Source organism: Pongo abelii, chromosome 23 (genome assembly GCF_028885655.2).
Source record: "Pongo abelii isolate AG06213 chromosome 23, NHGRI_mPonAbe1-v2.0_pri, whole genome shotgun sequence".
Lineage (NCBI taxonomy): Eukaryota > Metazoa > Chordata > Mammalia > Primates > Hominidae > Pongo > Pongo abelii.
Genome location: NC_085929.1, coordinates 56,799,910 through 56,817,735, shown reverse-complemented (window position 1 = coordinate 56,817,735; position 17,826 = coordinate 56,799,910). Strand labels below are relative to the sequence as shown.

General features: G+C 53.0%; 1 protein-coding gene across 3 annotated transcripts in view; it reads left to right on the top strand.

Annotated features, from left to right (window-relative positions):
* Nucleotides 1–17,826, top strand: part of MLC1 (modulator of VRAC current 1) — a 31,373-nt gene that overhangs the window by 1,862 nt on the left and 11,685 nt on the right. The window contains exons 2-9 of one of the 3 annotated variants that reach the window (XM_054543841.2): nt 3,927–4,084; nt 4,264–4,499; nt 6,088–6,177; nt 8,700–8,753; nt 9,078–9,179; nt 11,595–11,696; nt 12,204–12,275; nt 15,223–15,339. In XM_054543841.2, the coding sequence (XP_054399816.1) occupies nt 3,997–4,084; nt 4,264–4,499; nt 6,088–6,177; nt 8,700–8,753; nt 9,078–9,179; nt 11,595–11,696; nt 12,204–12,275; nt 15,223–15,339 (861 nt within the window). In that variant the 5' untranslated portion in view covers nt 3,927–3,996. Of the gene's footprint in view, nt 1–3,246; nt 3,869–3,926; nt 4,085–4,263; nt 4,500–6,087; nt 6,178–8,699; nt 8,754–9,077; nt 9,180–11,594; nt 11,697–12,203; nt 12,276–15,222; nt 15,340–17,826 lie in introns of those variants that run through there. The other 2 variants (XM_054543840.2, XM_024240102.3) reach the window with 2 other exon arrangements.

The following is a 17,826-nucleotide window of genomic DNA, read 5'->3' as shown; positions in this document are numbered from 1 at the left end:
ATTTTTTTTTTTTTTTTGTATTTTTAGTAGAGACAGGATTTTGGCATGTTGACCAGGCTGGTCTCGAACTCCTGACCTCAGGTGATCTGCCCGCCTCGGCCTCCCAAAGTGCTGGGATTCCAGGCATGAGTCACCATGCCCAGTCTCTGTTCTTTATTATTTCTTACCTCCCACCTTTTTGGTTTAATTTGTGCTTTTTTTTTTAGCTTCTTAAGGTAGACAATTAGATGATTACTTTTGCAACTTTCTTCTACTTTAAATATAAGCATTTAAAAGGACTACAGATTTCTCTTTAAGCTCTGATTAGCTGCATCCCACAAAATTTGACTTGTATTTTTATTTTCATTAAGTTTCTAATTTCCCTTGTAATTTTTTCTTTGACTCATGGAATGTTTTTTAGAGGTATGTTGTTTAATTGCTAAATATTGGAGGATTTTCTAGGTAATTTACTGTTATTGATTTCTAATAGTTTGGTCATGGTCAGAGAGGAACACCTGGATGACTTCAGTGTCTAATATTGATTGAGGCTTTCCCCTTTCATGGGGTCTCCTTTCATAAATGTCCCACATGGTGTTGTAAACAATGTGTATTCTGCTATTGCTGGTTGGGGGGAGGGTCCAATTTATTTATTTATTTATTTATTTTGAGATGGAGTCTTGCTCTGTTGCCTAGGCTGGAATGCAGTGGCGCGATCTTGGCTTACTGCAACCTCCGCCTTCTGGGTTCAAGCAATTCTCCTGCCTCAGTCTCCCGACTAGCTGGGATTACAGGCACCCACCACCATACCCAGCTAATTTTTTTTTTTTTTTTTTTTGTATTTTTAGTAGCGACAGGGTTTTACCATGTTGGTCAGGCTGGTCTCGAACTTCTGACCACAGGTGATCCACCCACCTTGGCCTCCCAAAGTGCTGGGATTACAGGCGTGAGCCACCGTGCCTGGCCCCGACTTATTTTTGATTGACATAGCTTTATTTTACTAGGTCAGATCTGTCAGTCTGATGACAGCCTGGACCTTGCCTGTCCATGGATGCAGAGTGTACCTATAGTTCTTCCTGTGGGAGGGGAGAAAGTGGCGCACTCCCTAGCATTTCAAATCCCCGCTAAGCCTGTGTGTTGGGCTGGGTGCTGGAACACATACAGGAGCCAGCAGGGTCCCAGGGACCTACTGGTTGGTGGGAGATTACCTTGGAAACAAGAGCGAGCTGCGTGAGGGCTGGTGGCTCGTGGGCTCCCTGCCAGGGTGGCTTGCAGCGGGTGTTGTGCCTACAGGGCTGCCCCTCAGCTCCCCAGCTCGGGCTGCTCCCCAAGATTCTGGACTCAGTAGACCAGGCAGATGCCCACAGACATCTCAGCCTCATCATGTCCAGAATGGAACTCCAGATCCTCGCTCCACACCTGCTCCACCCTGGTCTTCTCATCTCTGTCCTCACTGCTCAGACAGAACTCAGCAACATCGCTCTGACAGCAGATTGCGTCCACTCTTCAAACCCTGTTCAGAGCCCAGTCCCTCCTCACCACTTGCCCACTGCCACCTCAATGCCAGGCAGCACCTGCTCCTCCCACCCCCCAGCCTGCTCTCCACCCAGTGAGTGACCGGATGTTGCTCAGCCCAGACCCCTCCAGCAGGTCCGTCTCAGAGTTGAAGCAGAGTTGTCTCCATACCCACAGGTGCTGGCACCTGGCTGTCCTACCTGTATCCCCCTTGCGTGGTCCTCACCCGCCCTCCCCAACCTTCGGCCTTTGCTTCAACTCTGACAGCCTCCCCTCCCGGCCTCCTCCTCACTGAGGCCTGCCCTGGCCCCTGCAAACAGCAGCCCCTCATTTCTCTCCCCTGACTTCTTTTCCCTCATAGAGGAAATCATGTGTGTCACTGGACGTATTAGTCTGTTCTTATGCTGCTATAAGGACATGCCCAAGACTGGGTAATTTTAGAGTCAAGTCCTTATAAAGGAAAGAGGTTTAATTGACTCACAGTTCCACAGGGCTGAGGATGCCTCAGGAAACTTACAGTCATGGTGGAAGGGGAGGCAAACATGTTCTTCTTCACAAGGTGGCAGGAAGGAGAAGTCCCGAGCAAAAGCGGGGAAAGCCCTTTATAAAAGACCATCAGATCTCATGAGAACTCACTCATTGTCAGGAGAACAGCAGCGTGGGGGTAACCACCCCCATGATTCAATTACCTCCCACCGGGTCCCTCCCACAACATGTAGGGATTATGGGAATTACAATTCAAGATGAGATTTGGGTGGGGACACAGCCAAACCATATCACTGTATAACACACTAATTTGTTTATCCTGTGCACTCCTGTGCCCCCAATGAATGTAAACAGCCTATAGGAAGGGTGTCACTTCTCTGTCCACCCCATAAATGTTTGTTGAATGCTGAATGATGATGGGACGTCAGCAGGCAGAGGGAGGAAGGGCATTTTAGGAGCAAGAATTTGTTGGAAGATTGTTTGAAAGAACAGGGCCTGTTCTAGAAACTAGTGTTGCCAACAGAAACATGGGAGCATCTCTCAAGTGACAACTTATGATCTGGGAAGCTGAGGAGTTTGCTCTGCAACCTCTGGTTCAGGGCAGCTTGTTTGTATTTCTAAGTGGAGAACAACTTTTGAAAGAAAAAAATGTTGAAATCCGATTAACATTTTTTTCAAACAAAAAGAAACACAGGAGGATTCGATCCAGTTGGACCCATTCCCACTAATCCCGTTTATCACTTTAAAAGATGGTGAAGTTTGGGAGGTTTCTCAATCCATTCAAAATAGTTCTTGACTCCATAGATTATAGTTTGTGAAAATTATTTCTCATTCTTGCTTGATTGAAACGAAGACAACAGAACATTGGCTGCGGTGGCTGGCACGAAATTAACCAACCCTAAAATATTAGTATAGCTTAAACCTTCGTTTATTTCTAAAGATTTATCACTGCTGTTTCCCGTGGGGGTGTGGTTGAGCAAAGTGTTTTGAGCTGCATTTATGCGTACTTAATACTTACTCGTTTTGATCGAGGTGATTTAGTGGGCATTTTCACTGGGACAGGGATGCTTGTATGCGTAATCTTACTAAAAGCTAATAAAAGCTTACTAAAAGCTTCTTGCTTGATTGAAACGAAGACAACAGAACATCCCATGGTCTGGAACCTGATGACTTTGCTTAAGTTTTAATGTGGGTTCATGGTTTAAGGAGCTGGTTTTTCAGAAACTTTAGTTTGAGCCTTTTTACAATGTGCACAAAGAATCCGTCGCTGTAGCTGTCAGGGTGCCAGTGTCTCTGGGCGACGCACATTGCTGTGGTTTTTCTCTGCTTGGTGAGCAGAGATAAAGGGGGCAGCAGGACCGGGCCTACCAGCCATCCGGGCTGCCCACGCAAACCACAGGGCCGAATCCGGAGCCGCCCAAGGGCCACGCAGCTAAGCCGAGCGCGTGAATGTTTATGTCACCGTGTGAAGGAGATTCCCACCGTGTGGCTGTGGGGGATGGAAAAAGGCTGCTTGGAAAGATGTAGAAGACCTTTGAGTAAACAGTTATGTTTCAGAAACAGGGCCTGCTCAGAATGTGTACTTGGTGGGATTCTACTCTTAGGGACGCTTCTTTCTTCTGAGATACCCGAGCTCTGTGGCGAGTGGCACAGGCAGGCCCCCTTCCTTTCCTAATTGGGTTCTGACAACTCAGAGGCGGTGGTTCACACAACCAACACGAAACGTTTCTAGGATCCACCCGATTCCTCCCCTCATTGATATTCAGGAAGCAGCTCTCCTTCTCCTGCCTTCAGCTCAAGTTTGCTGAGCTTTTGTTTCATTTGTGAATACTTCTTGCTGGAAGTCCCTCACCCAGAGACCAGTGCTCCTAACGGCAGAGCAGCAGGGGAGGTAAGTGCTCAGACATTAAGCCGTTAAGTAGAGGCGTGTTTTGCAATCTCTCGTTTAGCTACCAATTGGAGCAGTTTAATGTGCTTGAGTCCCCGGCGTGATGTGTTCATGGACGAAGTTGCCGATGGATGTTGTCAGGTGTTGCACCGGGAGGGCCCAGATGGATCAATGAGGCATTTAAAGCACAGAATCTCACCTTGAACCCAGACTATTCAGGTCTGTTTTTCTAGGAAAGTTTTTTTTTTTTTTCACTTTTAGATTCAAGTGCTCATTTTCTTCTTCAAATTTAGAGCACTTCGGTATGAACAATATTTCTTTTGTTAAAAAATATTTCTTGGAAACAACTTATTGAAGTTTCTTCAGAGTGGTCAAAACCAATGATAATTTTATTCCAGATAAAGAACTGGTGACACGTGGCTGTACATTCAGCACAGCTGTGGTGTCCCCAAGTGCCATGACCCAGGAGCCATTCAGAGAGGAGCTGGCCTATGACCGGATGCCCACGCTAGAGCGGGGCCGGCAAGACCCCGCCAGCTACGCCCCGGACGTGAAGCCGAGCGACCTGCAGCTGTCGAAGAGACTGCCCCCCTGCTTCAGCCACAAGACGTGGGTCTTCTCTGTGCTGATGGGGGTGAGTAGCTCCACACTAAGACCTTGGAGGGCCACGAGCATCTGGTCCCTCTGGTGACGGACCACAGTGCCCTGGAGTCCCGGGTGGGACAGAGAGACCAACTCTCAGACTAACCCTGCTGCTGCAGAACTCTTGGATGCTGACGAGCTTGTTTGGCTTGTGTTTTCACAATTATTTTTAATTTACGGGTGTCTGTTGTGCCAGCCTCGAGCTGCTCCAGGCTGTGGCTTAGTCCCACCAGGGTAGGGACAGTCCCAGGGCCATGAATGGGCCCCGGGAGTCTCCATGACCCCAGCTCTGGGGGCCCAGGGTCCTCCGAGGGGTCACCTGCAAACGTGGGAGGAGGCGTCTCAGGCCTTCATGTCGGCCCTCGCGGAGACAGCCTCAGGGACCTCCTCCTAGGGAGGGCCTCAGGGGCCGGCTGGGAGGGAGCTGGTGGACAAAGGAACAGGCCTGGGGTGGACGGGCAGCGCCAGATGTCCGAGGGACTTCCCTGGGGTCCTGGCCATTCCCTGCGCAGTCGTGGGCACAGAGATGATTGGAGGAGCCACTTGGGCCTGAGTGTGTGCAGCTGCTCAGAGCCATGCTGCAGGACAGGCCTCTGTGCAGGGACCCCAGGTTCCGTGTAGCCTGGGCTGAGAATAAGATCCAGGCCGCGATTTCTCTCCTCGCTGTGCCCTCGCCTCCGCCGGCAGCCCCTGCAGCACCCACAGTGGTTCTGCCCACCTCCCATGGCCTGAGCATGCCCCACCAAGACAGGCGTCCACCTCGGAGCTGGGGACAGAGGCGGCTCCCAGGTGGTGGTGGCCATCTCCGGGCTGTGCCCTCCTCCACCTGGTGCCCTGGACTTGGTCGCAGCCCCTCCTCCACCCAGGCCAGGTCCCCTCTGCCCCAGACCTCGCTTCCTCTGCCAGGACCCAGGGTCCCAGTGACCTTTGACACTGACTCCCCTCAGTCTCACCCCTGGGGTGCTGTGCGTGGGAGAGAGCACCCTCCCTGCCTCACCCCTGCAGTGCTGTGCCTGAGAGAGAGCCCCCTCCCCGCCTCACCCCTGTGGTGCTGTGCGTGAGAGAGAGCACCCTTCCTGCCTCCTGCTAGGGTCTTCCCTGCTCAGGAGCCCCTGGGCCTGGAGCCCCTGCCTGGAGGGATCTTCTTCTAGATCTGGAAATTAGGTTCTGCAGACGGAGGGGGATGGGCAGTTGTTTTCCAGTCTCGTGTCTAGACCTGGGTGTGGGATCCGGAAGACTGCACACACAACATGTTGGGGCAGGGGTATTTTGTGGGGAGAGGTGCCATTCCTTGCTCTAAATATTGGCAGATCCCCTTCCTTCTCTCCTCCAGATAACAGCGTGGGGGTCCATGCTCCGACATGGCTGGGGGAGGCTGGTCCATTTCCTGGGCTGTGGCGGGGCTGCGTCTGTCCTACAGGAGGAGTCCAGGATGGGCGGGTCCCAGGTGCAGGTGTGGTTGATGCTGGGGGGCGTGGGTGAGTCACCAACACACAGACAGTGAAGCGGAAGTTGAAGGGTCAGGGTCCAGCCTGGGGATGGGGCGCGTTGTAACCTGGGATTCTGTCGCTGTCTTGCAGAGCTGCCTCCTGGTGACCTCGGGGTTTTCGCTGTACCTGGGGAACGTGTTCCCGGCCGAGATGGATTACTTGCGCTGTGCTGCAGGCTCTGTAAGCAGCTTCCTCCACGCCTCTGCTGGTGCCCAGGCTCGCCGGCACGTACTCTGGTTTCTTTGCTCTGAGATGTGCAGGTTTCTGTCACCTGTACCTCATTCAAACCTCTTCATATGGGCCAGGCACAGTGGCTCACGCCTGTCATCCCAGCACTTTGGGGGGCGGAGGCGGGTGGATCACCTGAGGTCAGATGTTTGAGACCAGCCTGACCAACATGGACAAACCCCATCTCTATTAAAAATACAAAAATTAGCTGGGCGTGGTGGCGGGCGCTTGTAATCCCAGCTACTCAGAAGGCTGAGGCAGGAGAATCGCTTGAACCTGGGAGGCAGAGGTTGCAGTGAGCCCAGATCGTGCCACTGCACTCCAGCCTGGGCAACAAGAGTGAAACTTTGTCTCAAAACAACAACAACAAGAAGAAGAAAAAAACAAAAAACTCTTCATATGACTTTAGTTTCACGTAGAGTTCATCACCTTTGAGAATTACTGATGAAGCAGGTCTGAACCTTGCTCTGCAGACGCCTGTACAGGGAATTGCGTGTTGATTCTGAGCCTGCGGCTGTGTCCTGCCAGAGCTGGTAGCATCTGCCCTCAGGGGACTGGGACCTGCGCCCCACACCCTCCCAAAGCTTCATGCTGTGTTTCTAGAACCTTACACAGTGCCAAGGCCAGTGGGGGCACCCACTGATCCTCAGAGCAAGGGAGGACAGACAACCGCTGACCCCTGGTCTTCCGTGAGCCCTGGCCACTGCCTCCCCAGCGTCCCAGCTGCTAGAGCACCGTGCTGGCTGACCCCTGGGCTCTGGCCCGCAAGCCGCTGACCGCATGCCCCTCCTGCTTCAGCTGGTCCCAAGCTCTCCCCTCCTCTTGCTTCCACATGCCTCCTGGGTCTCTGGCCCCTGCCCTTTCTCTAGGGACACTGTTGGTGACTGTCCCCAGCAGCACCCCCCAAACGTCTTAAAAACAAAGTGGACGCCCCGCCCCGTGCTGTCCTGGGTCTCTGCTCCCTTAGAACAAAGCCCTTTGGGGCAGGTGACCCGTCCCACTCTGCTGCCCTCTCTCCATGGCCTTTATCCTCACCATGGGGGCCACCCTTGTCCCAGTGGAGCTGTGAGCTGTGCCCCTTCAGCCTCAGCGGCTGCCGGATATGGGCAAGTGCCCACCCCCGCCCAGCCTTGGTCCCGCTCCACCCTGCCCCCGGCCTTTCTTCTCTACCCTGGGCCCTCGTGGCACCTGAGTGGGTGCTGAGCTGAGCTTGGCTGTCCTGGCCCCAGCTCTGCCCCTCACTCAGGCCCCGACGGGGCTTCTCCCGCCTCCTCACCCAGCACTGCTGTGCTCAGCCCCTCAGACGCCCCTGCCTGCGCCCCCGACTCAGGGCCCGGGGTCCCATGGCTGCAGGAGCAAGGCCCTGCACGGCAAGGGCCACAGGCCTGGGCTGGCCCGACTCCACCCACCTCCCTGCCCGTGATATCCCAACCTCCCTCCCTGGCCCTGGACTCCCAGCCTTGGTGTGGCCCTGTGGGGACAAGAAGGCTGCGGGACGCCTTTCTGCCTCCCTCACACGCAGAGTCTTGCTCCTTCCTTCCTCTTTCTTTCCTTCTTTGATGGAGTCTTGCTCTGTCACGCAGGCTGGAGTGCAATGACGCCGTCTCTGCTCACTGCAACCTCCACCTCCTGGGTTCAAGCAATTCTCCTGCCTCAGCCTCCTGAGTAGCTGGGACTACAGGCGCCTGCCACCACGCCCGGCTAATTTTTTTTTGTATTTTTAGTACTGATGGGGTTTCACTATGTTGGCCAGGCTGGTCTCAAACTCCTGACTCTGATCCACCCGCCTCAGCCTCCCAAAGTGCTGGGATTACAGGTGTGAGCCACTGCACCCGACCTCCTCTGTCTTTCTTTTTTTTTTTTGAGACAAGGTCTCACTCTATCACCGAGGCTGGAGTGCAGGGTGTAATCACAGCTCGCTGCAGCCTCCAACTCCTGGGCTCAAGAGATCCTCCCAGCTCAGCCTCCGGAGTAGTTGGGACTAGAGGTGTGAGCCACCGCACCCGGCTGATACTTTTTCCTTTTTGGGTAATTTTCAGCAAAGACCAGGTCTTGTGCCTGCATGAGTTACATTCTAGACTTCAAAGCTTATCCAGCTGGAAGAGCCTTCGTTAACAAATATCTTTTTAGCACATCAGAAAAATAAAAACTTTTTTCAGAATAAATTATTTTGAAGTACCTGGGGGTTGGGTGCAGCGGCTCATGCCTGTAATCGCAGGGCTTTGGGAAGCTGAGGTGAACAGATCATTTGAGCCCGAAGTTAAGATCAGCTTGGGCAACAGAGTGAGACCCCATCTCAAGAAAAAATTAAAACTGAGAAGTACCTGGGGGCCTTCTAGTCAAGCCAACCCGCTGTGTTGTGTGGACTGGCAACACTGTTTTGCAAATATGATTCAGATCCTTCTGGAAGCGCAAATGTTAGAGTCAGTTGCTCGGGTGAGCGGCGGGCTCATGGGATTCCGGTTTCATTCCAGTGCATCCCCTCGGCAATTGTGAGCTTCACGGTCTCCAGGAGGAACGCCAATGTGGTGAGTCCAGCTTGCATCCAGCCTCTGCCAGGGAGAAAGCCAGAGGGGCCGACAGACAGTGTGCCCATGTGTGCCTGTGTGTGTGCCCATGCACAGACGTTGTGGCACCGAGAGGGGCCCCTGAGGTTGCCCCCCAGACAGTAAAGCTCCTGCCCAGCCCAGCCTTTGCCGCAGGAAGGGGAGAGCGGGCTGAGCACGCAGGACTCCCCACCATTATGTTCTAATCAGGATAATTTTTAGTTAATGGCCTGAAGTGTGGTTTATCTGTTACCTTTTTTCTTTTATTATTCGAAGAAGGAAAACCCCTCCTGCCTTGTTTTTCAGATTCCCAACTTTCAGATATTGTTCGTTTCCACGTTTGCTGTGACCACTACGTGTTTAATTTGGTTTGGATGCAAACTAGTCCTGAACCCATCAGCAATAAACGTGAGTTCACGCGAGCTTCGCGTAGACGCCTGACACCCACAGCCCCACTCCCACGAATGGTGTCAGCAAATGTTGTTTGTCGAGCTGGAAATAGGTGGTAAATGTTATTCATAGCTCGTGAGTTTGACAAACATTGAGAGATTTATGTGTCTAAAGAAAATAATTGTCTTTATAGAAGTCTTGTGATTCTGCTGGACAGATTTATTGGTAAACAATGTCTTTTGCAACGGTCCTTAAAAATTAACAGTGACATAATACCATGTTTCATCCAATCTGTGTAAGACAGTTGTTCAATGCACCTCTAAACAAAAATGTGAAATTGTGGGTGGCAGAGGTTGTGGGAGCCGAGATGGCACCACTGCACTCCAGCCTGGAAGACAGAGCAGGACTCTGTTTCAAAAAAAAAGGCAAAAATCTCAAAGGAAACCAGGACCTCATCCGAGATACTGCAAGGAGGGCCTCCTGCTTTGTGTGACATGTGGAATGCACTTGATGATTGGGGATAGCTGGAGGAGCCCTGAGTATGTCCTGGCCACTCTCGTTGAGCAGGAAAAATGAGCAGACACAGGAGGACCCAGTGGGAACACCCACAGTGCCTTTTTGTTTTTTTTTTTTTTGAGAAGGAATCTCGCTCTGTCACCCAGGCTGGAGTGCAGTGGCTCCATCTTGGCTCACTGCAACCTCTGCCTCTCGGGTTCAAGCAATTCTCCTGCCTCAGCCTCCGGGGTAGCTGGGATTATAGGCGTGTGCCACCACACTCAGCTGATTTTTGTATTTTCAGTAGAGACAAGGTTTCGCCATGTTGGCCAGGCTGGCCTTGAACTCCTGACCTCAGGTGATCCACCCCCCTCGGCCTCCCATAGTGCTGGGATTACAGGTGTGAGCCACCGTGCCGGGCCTATGACACTTCTTTATTAAGACGGAGAGCAGATGGGGTGTGGTCCCCGGGTCAGTGGCTTGTATCTGTACTGCTCAGAGGCAAGTTACTCACTGTAGCGGTTGGCTGGCCCTGGGAGGAGCTGTCTCTTCAGGATCACGAAGGACCCAGAGGTCAAAGCACCAGAAATACAGAAAATAAAAGACAAGGTTAATGTCACACTTTTCTGAGTTTTAGAGTTCTCCTTATGCTTTTGTCTTTTTGATCTGTCAGGGTTTTTTTTTTGTTTTTTTTTTGAGACAGTCTTGCTCTGTCGCCCGGGCTGGAGTGCAGTGGCTCCGTCTCTGCTCACTGCAACCTCCACCTCTTGGGTTCAAGCAGTTCTCCTGTCTCAGTCTCCCAAGTAGCTGGGATTACAGGCGTGTGCCACCATACCCGGCTAATTTTTGTATTTTTAGTAGAGAAGGGGTTTCACCATGTTGGTCAGGCTGGTCTGGAACTCCTGACCTCAGGTGATCCAACCGCCTCGGTCCCCCAAAGTGCTGGGATCACAGGCGTGAGCCGCTGCCCTCTGCCTAATCTGTCAGTTTCTAAGAAAAGTGTTTCAAGTCCTTTCCCACCTCTGCTGGTATATCTACATCTTCCTGTGGCTGTGTTAGTTATGACATCATATATTTCGAGGCTCTGTTTTTAGTTGAATATGGTTCTGCATTCTTTCTTTTTTAAATGTATTTTAAAAATTGTCAGGCCGGGCGTGGTGGCTCACGCCTGTAATCTCAGCACTTTGGGAGGCCGAGGTGGGCGGATCACCTGAGGTCAGGAGTTCGAGACCAGCCTGACCAACATGGAGAAACCCCTCTCTACTAAAAATACAAAATTAGCCGGGCGTGCTGGTAGGCGCCTGTAATCCCAGCTTACTCGGGAGGCTGAGGCAGGACAATCATTTGAACCCGGGAGGCAGAGGTTGCGGTGAGCTGAGATTGGGCCATTTGCACTCCAGCCTGGGCAACAGGAGTGAACCTCTATCTCAAAAAACAAAAAAAAAAATTGTCAGACAGCTACACTGACTTCTTAAAATGTATGCTTCTATGAATATTAACACACGTATAAATTCATGTCACTGCCAATACAGTCAGGGCCTACAGTCGTTTCATTACCCTCCAAAAAACCTTGTGTTCTCAGTGTTTGACAATCGTGCATGAAGCTACTCTAAACATTCTGTGAAAGCTTTTGTGGGAACAAGGAACGTTCAGAATGGGGTTGGTAGACCAGAGCCCAAGGCCAAATCCAGCCCTGGCCTGTGTTTGTACAGCCTTTGAACTAAGAATGCTTTTAAAAACTAAAAGACCCCAAAGGCCCATGTGAGACAGAGAGAGTGTGCAGCCCACAGTGCCTCACAGCTGGCCCTGTGATGGGAAAAGTGGGGACCGTGGCTGAGAGTCCTGTGCAGCCTGCCTGTGAGGTGGTCCGGTGGAGGCTGAAGCGCGGTGGCGTGAGAAAGGCGGGCCCAGTGCTGAAGCGTGTGTACCCCTTGGCAGATCAACTTCAACCTCATCCTGCTGCTCCTGCTGGAGCTGCTCATGGCGGCCACGGTGATCATCTCTGCACGGTCCAGTGAGGAGTACTGCAAGAAAAAGAAGGTGAGTGCAGCTTCTGACCCCGCAGGGCAGGGGGATGCAGAGGCATCGCCCCAGGGTGAGCGAGGTGGGTCTCAGCGTCACCCTCGGAAGGCCGATCTGGGCTGCTCCAGGGCGTTCCCACGAGACCCCTCTCTCCTGGGTCTCAGAAACCCTGGCCAGGAGGGGCTCTGGAGCTGGGTGAGGGGTTGGTGGCCACTGGCTACAGGGAGGTGAGGACAGATGCTGTACCCTCCCCCTCCCCCTAAGCCTGACTCAGTCCGATGCTCGTCCCCGGGGGATCACCAGGAGACACCACATCTGCTAAAAATACCTGTAAACACGTTTTCATATGCAAGGACAATGAGTGTGAACATTTCCTCAAGCCCAAAGATCCACGGGTGACTCCAAGGTGGTCTCGCATTTACACCGCAGGCTGACCTGACCCACTGCCCATGGCGGCCGGATGCCAGCAGCAGTGCTGAGGCCCTGTGCCTGTGCGCCCGGGGTGACAGTTCTGTTTCTTCGTAGGGCTCCATGTCTGACAGCGCCAACATTCTGGACGAAGTGCCATTTCCTGCTCGGGTCCTGAAATCTTATTCAGTAAGAAAGCTTCCCTTTTCTTTCTCTTTTCTCTCATACTCTGTCCGGGGTGACTGAGGCTGGATTAAACATCACGTTTCGATTCCGAGTTGGCTGTCTACACTGCATGGCAGCGTGCGCCTCATCTGTGGAGACTCTAGTCTGTTATTAGTATCGTTGGTAACAACCTTCCTTATCGCAAAAGGTGCTGCTGGTGTCCTGTAATTTTTAGGGGGAGTTTGTTATTGCTGTAGGTGTGTCGACACTGTTGTCCCCGAGGAATTTTTTTTTTTTTTTTGAGACGGAGTCTCACTCCATCAGCCAGGCTGGGGTGCAGTGGTGCGATCTCAGCTCACTGCCGCCTCTGCCTCCCAGGTTCAAGCAATTCTCCTGCCTCAGCCTCCTGAGGAGCTGGGACTACAGGCACATGCCACCACGCCCGGCTAATTATTTTATTTTTAGTAGAGGCAGGGTTTCGGCATGTTGGCCAGGCTGGTCTCGAACTCCTGACCTCAAGTGATCCACCCACCCAGGCCTTCCAAAGTGCTGGGATTACAGGTGTGAGCCACCGCATCTGGCCTCTTTCTCCTTCTTACTTTCAACTTTTCTTGCCTTGTACTTTGGTATAGTTGTTATAAGCAGCACGTAACTGTATTTTGTTCTTTATCTTATGTCATTCTCTCTCCCTAGCTTTTTGAATGTAGCCCATTTCCTTTGAGAGTTATTACTGATAAATTTCTACTTATTTTTACCATCTTTTGAGTTTTCCATTTTCCCTGATTTTGCCTTTTTCCCTCCTTCCCTGCCTTCTTTTGAATTGGCAGAGGCTCTGTCCTTCCTTTTCCCTCTAATTTTGGATGGGAAATTTTTCAGTATTCTTTTGGGGGTTGCCCTTCATATTCTAACATGCTCCTTGATAAACAGACCATGTGGGGTCTGTCCCCCTTCCCTCCGCCTTGGCCTTGTTGTCTAGCTTGTGACATTTAGTGACATTTTGCCTTTTTACTCCAACAATGGGACAGCCTCCTGTGTGCTTGACTGTGTCTGTGTGCATTTCGCAGCACCTTTGCTTCCCCTTATTTAGCATTTCAGTCCTCTCTTAGGTTCCATTTCCGTTCTGCTTCTTTTTTTTTTTCCTTTTTTTTTTGAGACGGAGTCCTGCTCTGTTGCCCAGGCTAGAGTGCAGTGGTGTGATCTCGGTTCACTGCAACCTCTGCCTCCTGAGTTCAAGCAATTCTCCCGCCTCAGCCTCCCGAGTAGCTGGGATTACAGGCGCCTGTCACCACGCCCAGCTAATTTTTGTGTTTTTAGTAGAGATGGGGTTTCACCATTCTGGCCAGGCTGGTCTCCATCTCTTGACCTCAGGTGATCCGCCCGCCTCGGCCTCACACAGTGCTGGGATGACAGGCGTGAACCACCGCACCTGGCCCCATTCTGTTTCATTCTTTAGAAGTTGGTTTTCGAGAGGCTTCTCCAGTTTGGGCTGTTCTCCGCATTCCTAAGTGACAATTCGCCTGGAGAGAGGTCCAGGTTGACAGTTCTCCCTGAGGACATGTTTATCACCGTCTGCGGAGGCCCAGGTGCCGTCCTTTGTGGGCAGTCTCTCTGTTTCTGGAGTTTTCTGCTTGGTGGTCATGGTCTCTGTCAGGTGGGATTCAGCTTCATTTTTTATTTTTTATTTTTTTTTTAAGGTGGAGTCTCGCTCTGTCGCCCAGGCTGGAGTGCAGTGGCATGATCTGGGCTCAGTGCAACCTCTGCCTCCTGGGTTTCAGCGATTATCCTACCTCAGCCTCCTGAGTAGCTGGGATTACAGGCATGCGCCAAGGCACTGGGCTAAGTTTTGTATTTTTAGTAGAGACAGGGTTTACTATGTTGGCCAGGCTGGACTCAAACTCCTGATCTCACGATCTGTCTGCCTCGGCCTCCAAAGTGCTGGGATTACAGGCATGAGCCGCCGTGCCTGGCTGGGAATTCAGCTTTATTTGTGCATCTGGAGTTTTGTGCCTTCTGGACGTGAGGCCTGGCTGCCCCAGTCCCCTCTGGCCCCCACGCCCCTGCTGGCCGGCTCCTTATGCCTGGCTTTCCTGCTGGCCACAGCTCTGCGTTTGGCGCCTCACAGAGATCCTTCACGGGAGCAGGTTTTCGGGCGTCTGTTTCTTCCCCAGCCCTCCCTGAGTCTGGCGGTGCTGGTTGCAGCCCTGATGGTGCCGGGCAGATGAGCCCACAGCCAGGGTTTAGGCCAGGAGGGTTCTTGGCTTTGTCCAGGAAAGAATTCAAGGGCGAGCTGGTGGTGACAGACAGCAGCTTTGATTGCAGTGGCAGTAGAGCAGGGCTCTCCAACCGGCAGGGTGCCTCGAGCAGCAGCTCAGAGACAGCTCTGCCTCCTGTTTATACCCACTTTTAAGCATATGCTAATTAAGGGACAGATTATGCAGAAATTTCTAGAAAAGGGGTGGTAACGTCCAGGTGGTTGGATCGTTGCCACGGAAAGGGGTGATGATGTCCAGTGTTGCTGTGGCAATGGCAAACCCACATGGCACGGGTGGGCGTGTCTTATGGGAAGCTACTTCTGCCCCAGGCCTGTTTTCCCGAGTCCCTTCGATGGGGTCCAGGGTCTGAGCACCACCGCCTGCCACACTGTGAGGATGGGGAAGGGGGTCTGAGGGTCTTGGTTTTCTGCCCTCACCACTGTCAGGTCAATACCCTTAGTTTCTGTAGACAAAAGCAGCAGTGGGGGAAACACCTCTGGCTATTTTACTCCAGGAGGGATGTGAAAAGCCGCAGCTGAGGGCAGAGGGGGGCTGGGCCAGGTGAGGCTGGGGATCCTTCCAGGTGGGCTCCTCCACGGTTAGATCTGGGGCTAGCCCACTGGACCCTGCTCCTGGGGGTCCATGTCTGCACAGTGCATTCTGGGAATCTGGGGGTGTCTCCACTTCCTCATGAGCCGATGCTGTCCCATCCCCTCCAGGTTGTGGAGGTAATCGCGGGCATCTCTGCCGTCCTCGGGGGGATCATTGCCCTGAACGTGGATGACTCAGTCTCAGGCCCACACCTCTCAGTGACGTTCTTTTGGATCCTAGTGGCCGTGAGTACCCCCTCTGGCCCGCCTGCCACCGCTCTGGGCCATGCTGCTCAGATCCTGCGTGGCTGGGCCCCGAGCTCAGTCTTGGTACACTCAGACAGGGAGTCACCACAGAGGGTCCTCGCCGGCCCCCCAATTCAGAAGAACTGGGGAGTTAAGGATTAAATGAGTCAAAGTATTAACTGCTTTTATATTAGTTTGTGTGATTATTTTATATTATTTTTCCTGAAAAAAATACCAATTATTTTTATTATTCTAATCTTTTTAACATATGAATGTCAGGCTATAGATGTTTATTATTCTATATAATTTTCTAATATATAATGTATTTATATTACAATACGTGTTTTATACAATACAGCATATTTCTGTTATTACTTTATATTAAATGTTACCGCAGCAGATGTGTCACACAGCACCTGACACATGCCACATGCTCAATACATGGGCATTGTTTTACTTATTTTATTTTATTTATTTATTTTTTTGAGATGGAGTCTCATTCTGCCACCCAGGCTGGAGTGCAGTGGCTCAATCTCACCTCACTACAACCTCACCTCACTACAACCTCTGCCCCTCCCCAGGTTCAAGCAATTTGCCCACCTCAGCCTCCCAAGTAGCTGGGATTACAGGCATGGACCACCATGCCCAGCTAATTTTTTTGTATTCTTAGTAGAGACGGGGTTTTGCCATGTTGGCCAGGCTGGTCTTGAACTCCTGACCTCAAGTGATCTGCCTGCCTCGGCCCCCAAAAGTGCTGGGATTACAGGTGTGTTCCCTCAGAACAGTGAGTCTAGAGCAACCCCTCCACACCCCAGATCCCCTCACAGCCTGTGGCCCACCCAGAGCCACCGCCCACCTGCCTCCAGACGCAGACCCCGCGTGGTTCTCAGCACCTTGCTGCGTAGTGGTCTGCACACTGGTGTTGACGGCCAGCCCCTGGTTTGTCTCATGCTGTGTGGATTTTTAGATTTTGCCCCTGTTCTCTTATGTACATGAGCAGGAATGGTGAGCACCCAACATCAGCTACAGGCTCCTCCTGGGCAGCAGTGGGGCTCTTCCTGAAGCTGCCGAGGCCCATGCCTGCCCGGGAGCGGTATGGCCGGGTGGACTGCCGAGAAGGGGCCCACACCTGCCCGGGAACGGTATGGCCAGGTGGACTGCCGAGAAGGCCCACACCTGCCGGGTGGACACATCCCATTGGCAGCAGCTGTGGCTCAGCTCCCTGTGGGGGCGAGTAGGCTCAGTGCAATGCCCCCAGGGCACCAGTGCCCGACCTAGTGGGCTGCTGAGGTGCTCAGAGAGGGAAAGAGACCCAGGCAGGACCGAGATGGGATGGAGCCACACCCCTGGAAGGGGCAGGACCAGGGCCAGCTACTGAGACAGAGAACTCACATGGGTGCCCACCCAAGCAGGTCTGTGACAGAGAGAATGACGCCTGCAGGTGTGCACAACCGACCCTGGGGTCTGAAATGCAGGGATTACATCCCGAAGCTGAGGGAGGACGGAGACCACGTACCTCCAAAAACTTGAGAATGAAAGGCACTCGCCCTGCCCCCTTCCCTGTCCCTGCAGTCAGCCCTCATCACACAAGCCCCTCCCGTCCCTCAGACCCCTCCTGCCCCGGGGGTGGCTCTGCTCTCTCCATCTTCCCCGAGAGCTGCCCCCTGGGCGCCCCTAAATCCACCCACACTCCCAACCCTCTCTTCAGGGAAGGAGACCCCAGGAGGAGGGGAGAGCGCTGAGGCACGTGTGGTGGGGGAGCCAGCTCCACCTGCCTGAGTCTGGCCTGGGTGCGGCAGAGGGGCTCAGGCCCTGCACCATGGGCTAGAGGCAGGTGCTCGGGGCTGGAGTTGGGGGCTGGGCTGCAGGCCTGGACCCTTCCAGGGCAGGGCCCTTTATTGAGCTGCCCCAGCCCCTATGGCTGAGCTTCCTGGCCCTCTAGGGCAGGGGCCGGAGTGGCCATGCTGGGTGAACAGGGAAACTCCCACCCTCCCATAGCTCACTGGGCCCTGAATAGGCCGCCCTGAAGCCACCATCCCTTCCTGTGCCTTCACTGCTGCTTACAGCTAGAAGGCCCTTTCAGAAGCACCAAGCCCACCAGAGACCCCTGTGTTGACACCTCAGCCTCCCTGGCCAGGGCCACACCCACCTCTGCAGCTGGCTTTGGGCCTTTGCATTGGCAGCCCCTCAGCGCCCCAGTCTTCTCCCTGCTGCCCAGGCTCCCCTGCTCGGAGCCCATCTCTGTCCTGGCCACCCTGTCACCACAGCCCCTGGCTGATGCAGCCCCCTCCCCAGCAGGCCGGGCTGGGGTGCTGGCACGTGCTGGCACCTGGACGCCTTCGGGGGGATGAAGAAGTTGAAGAGCATGCATCCTCCCTCTGCCCACATTGTGCGGAACCAAGGCAGGCTCCTCACAATAAGTGGGAAAAGAGCATTTCTTGGCTATAAAAAGGAAGAGGTGCCCATCCAACAGAGGAACCTGCAGAT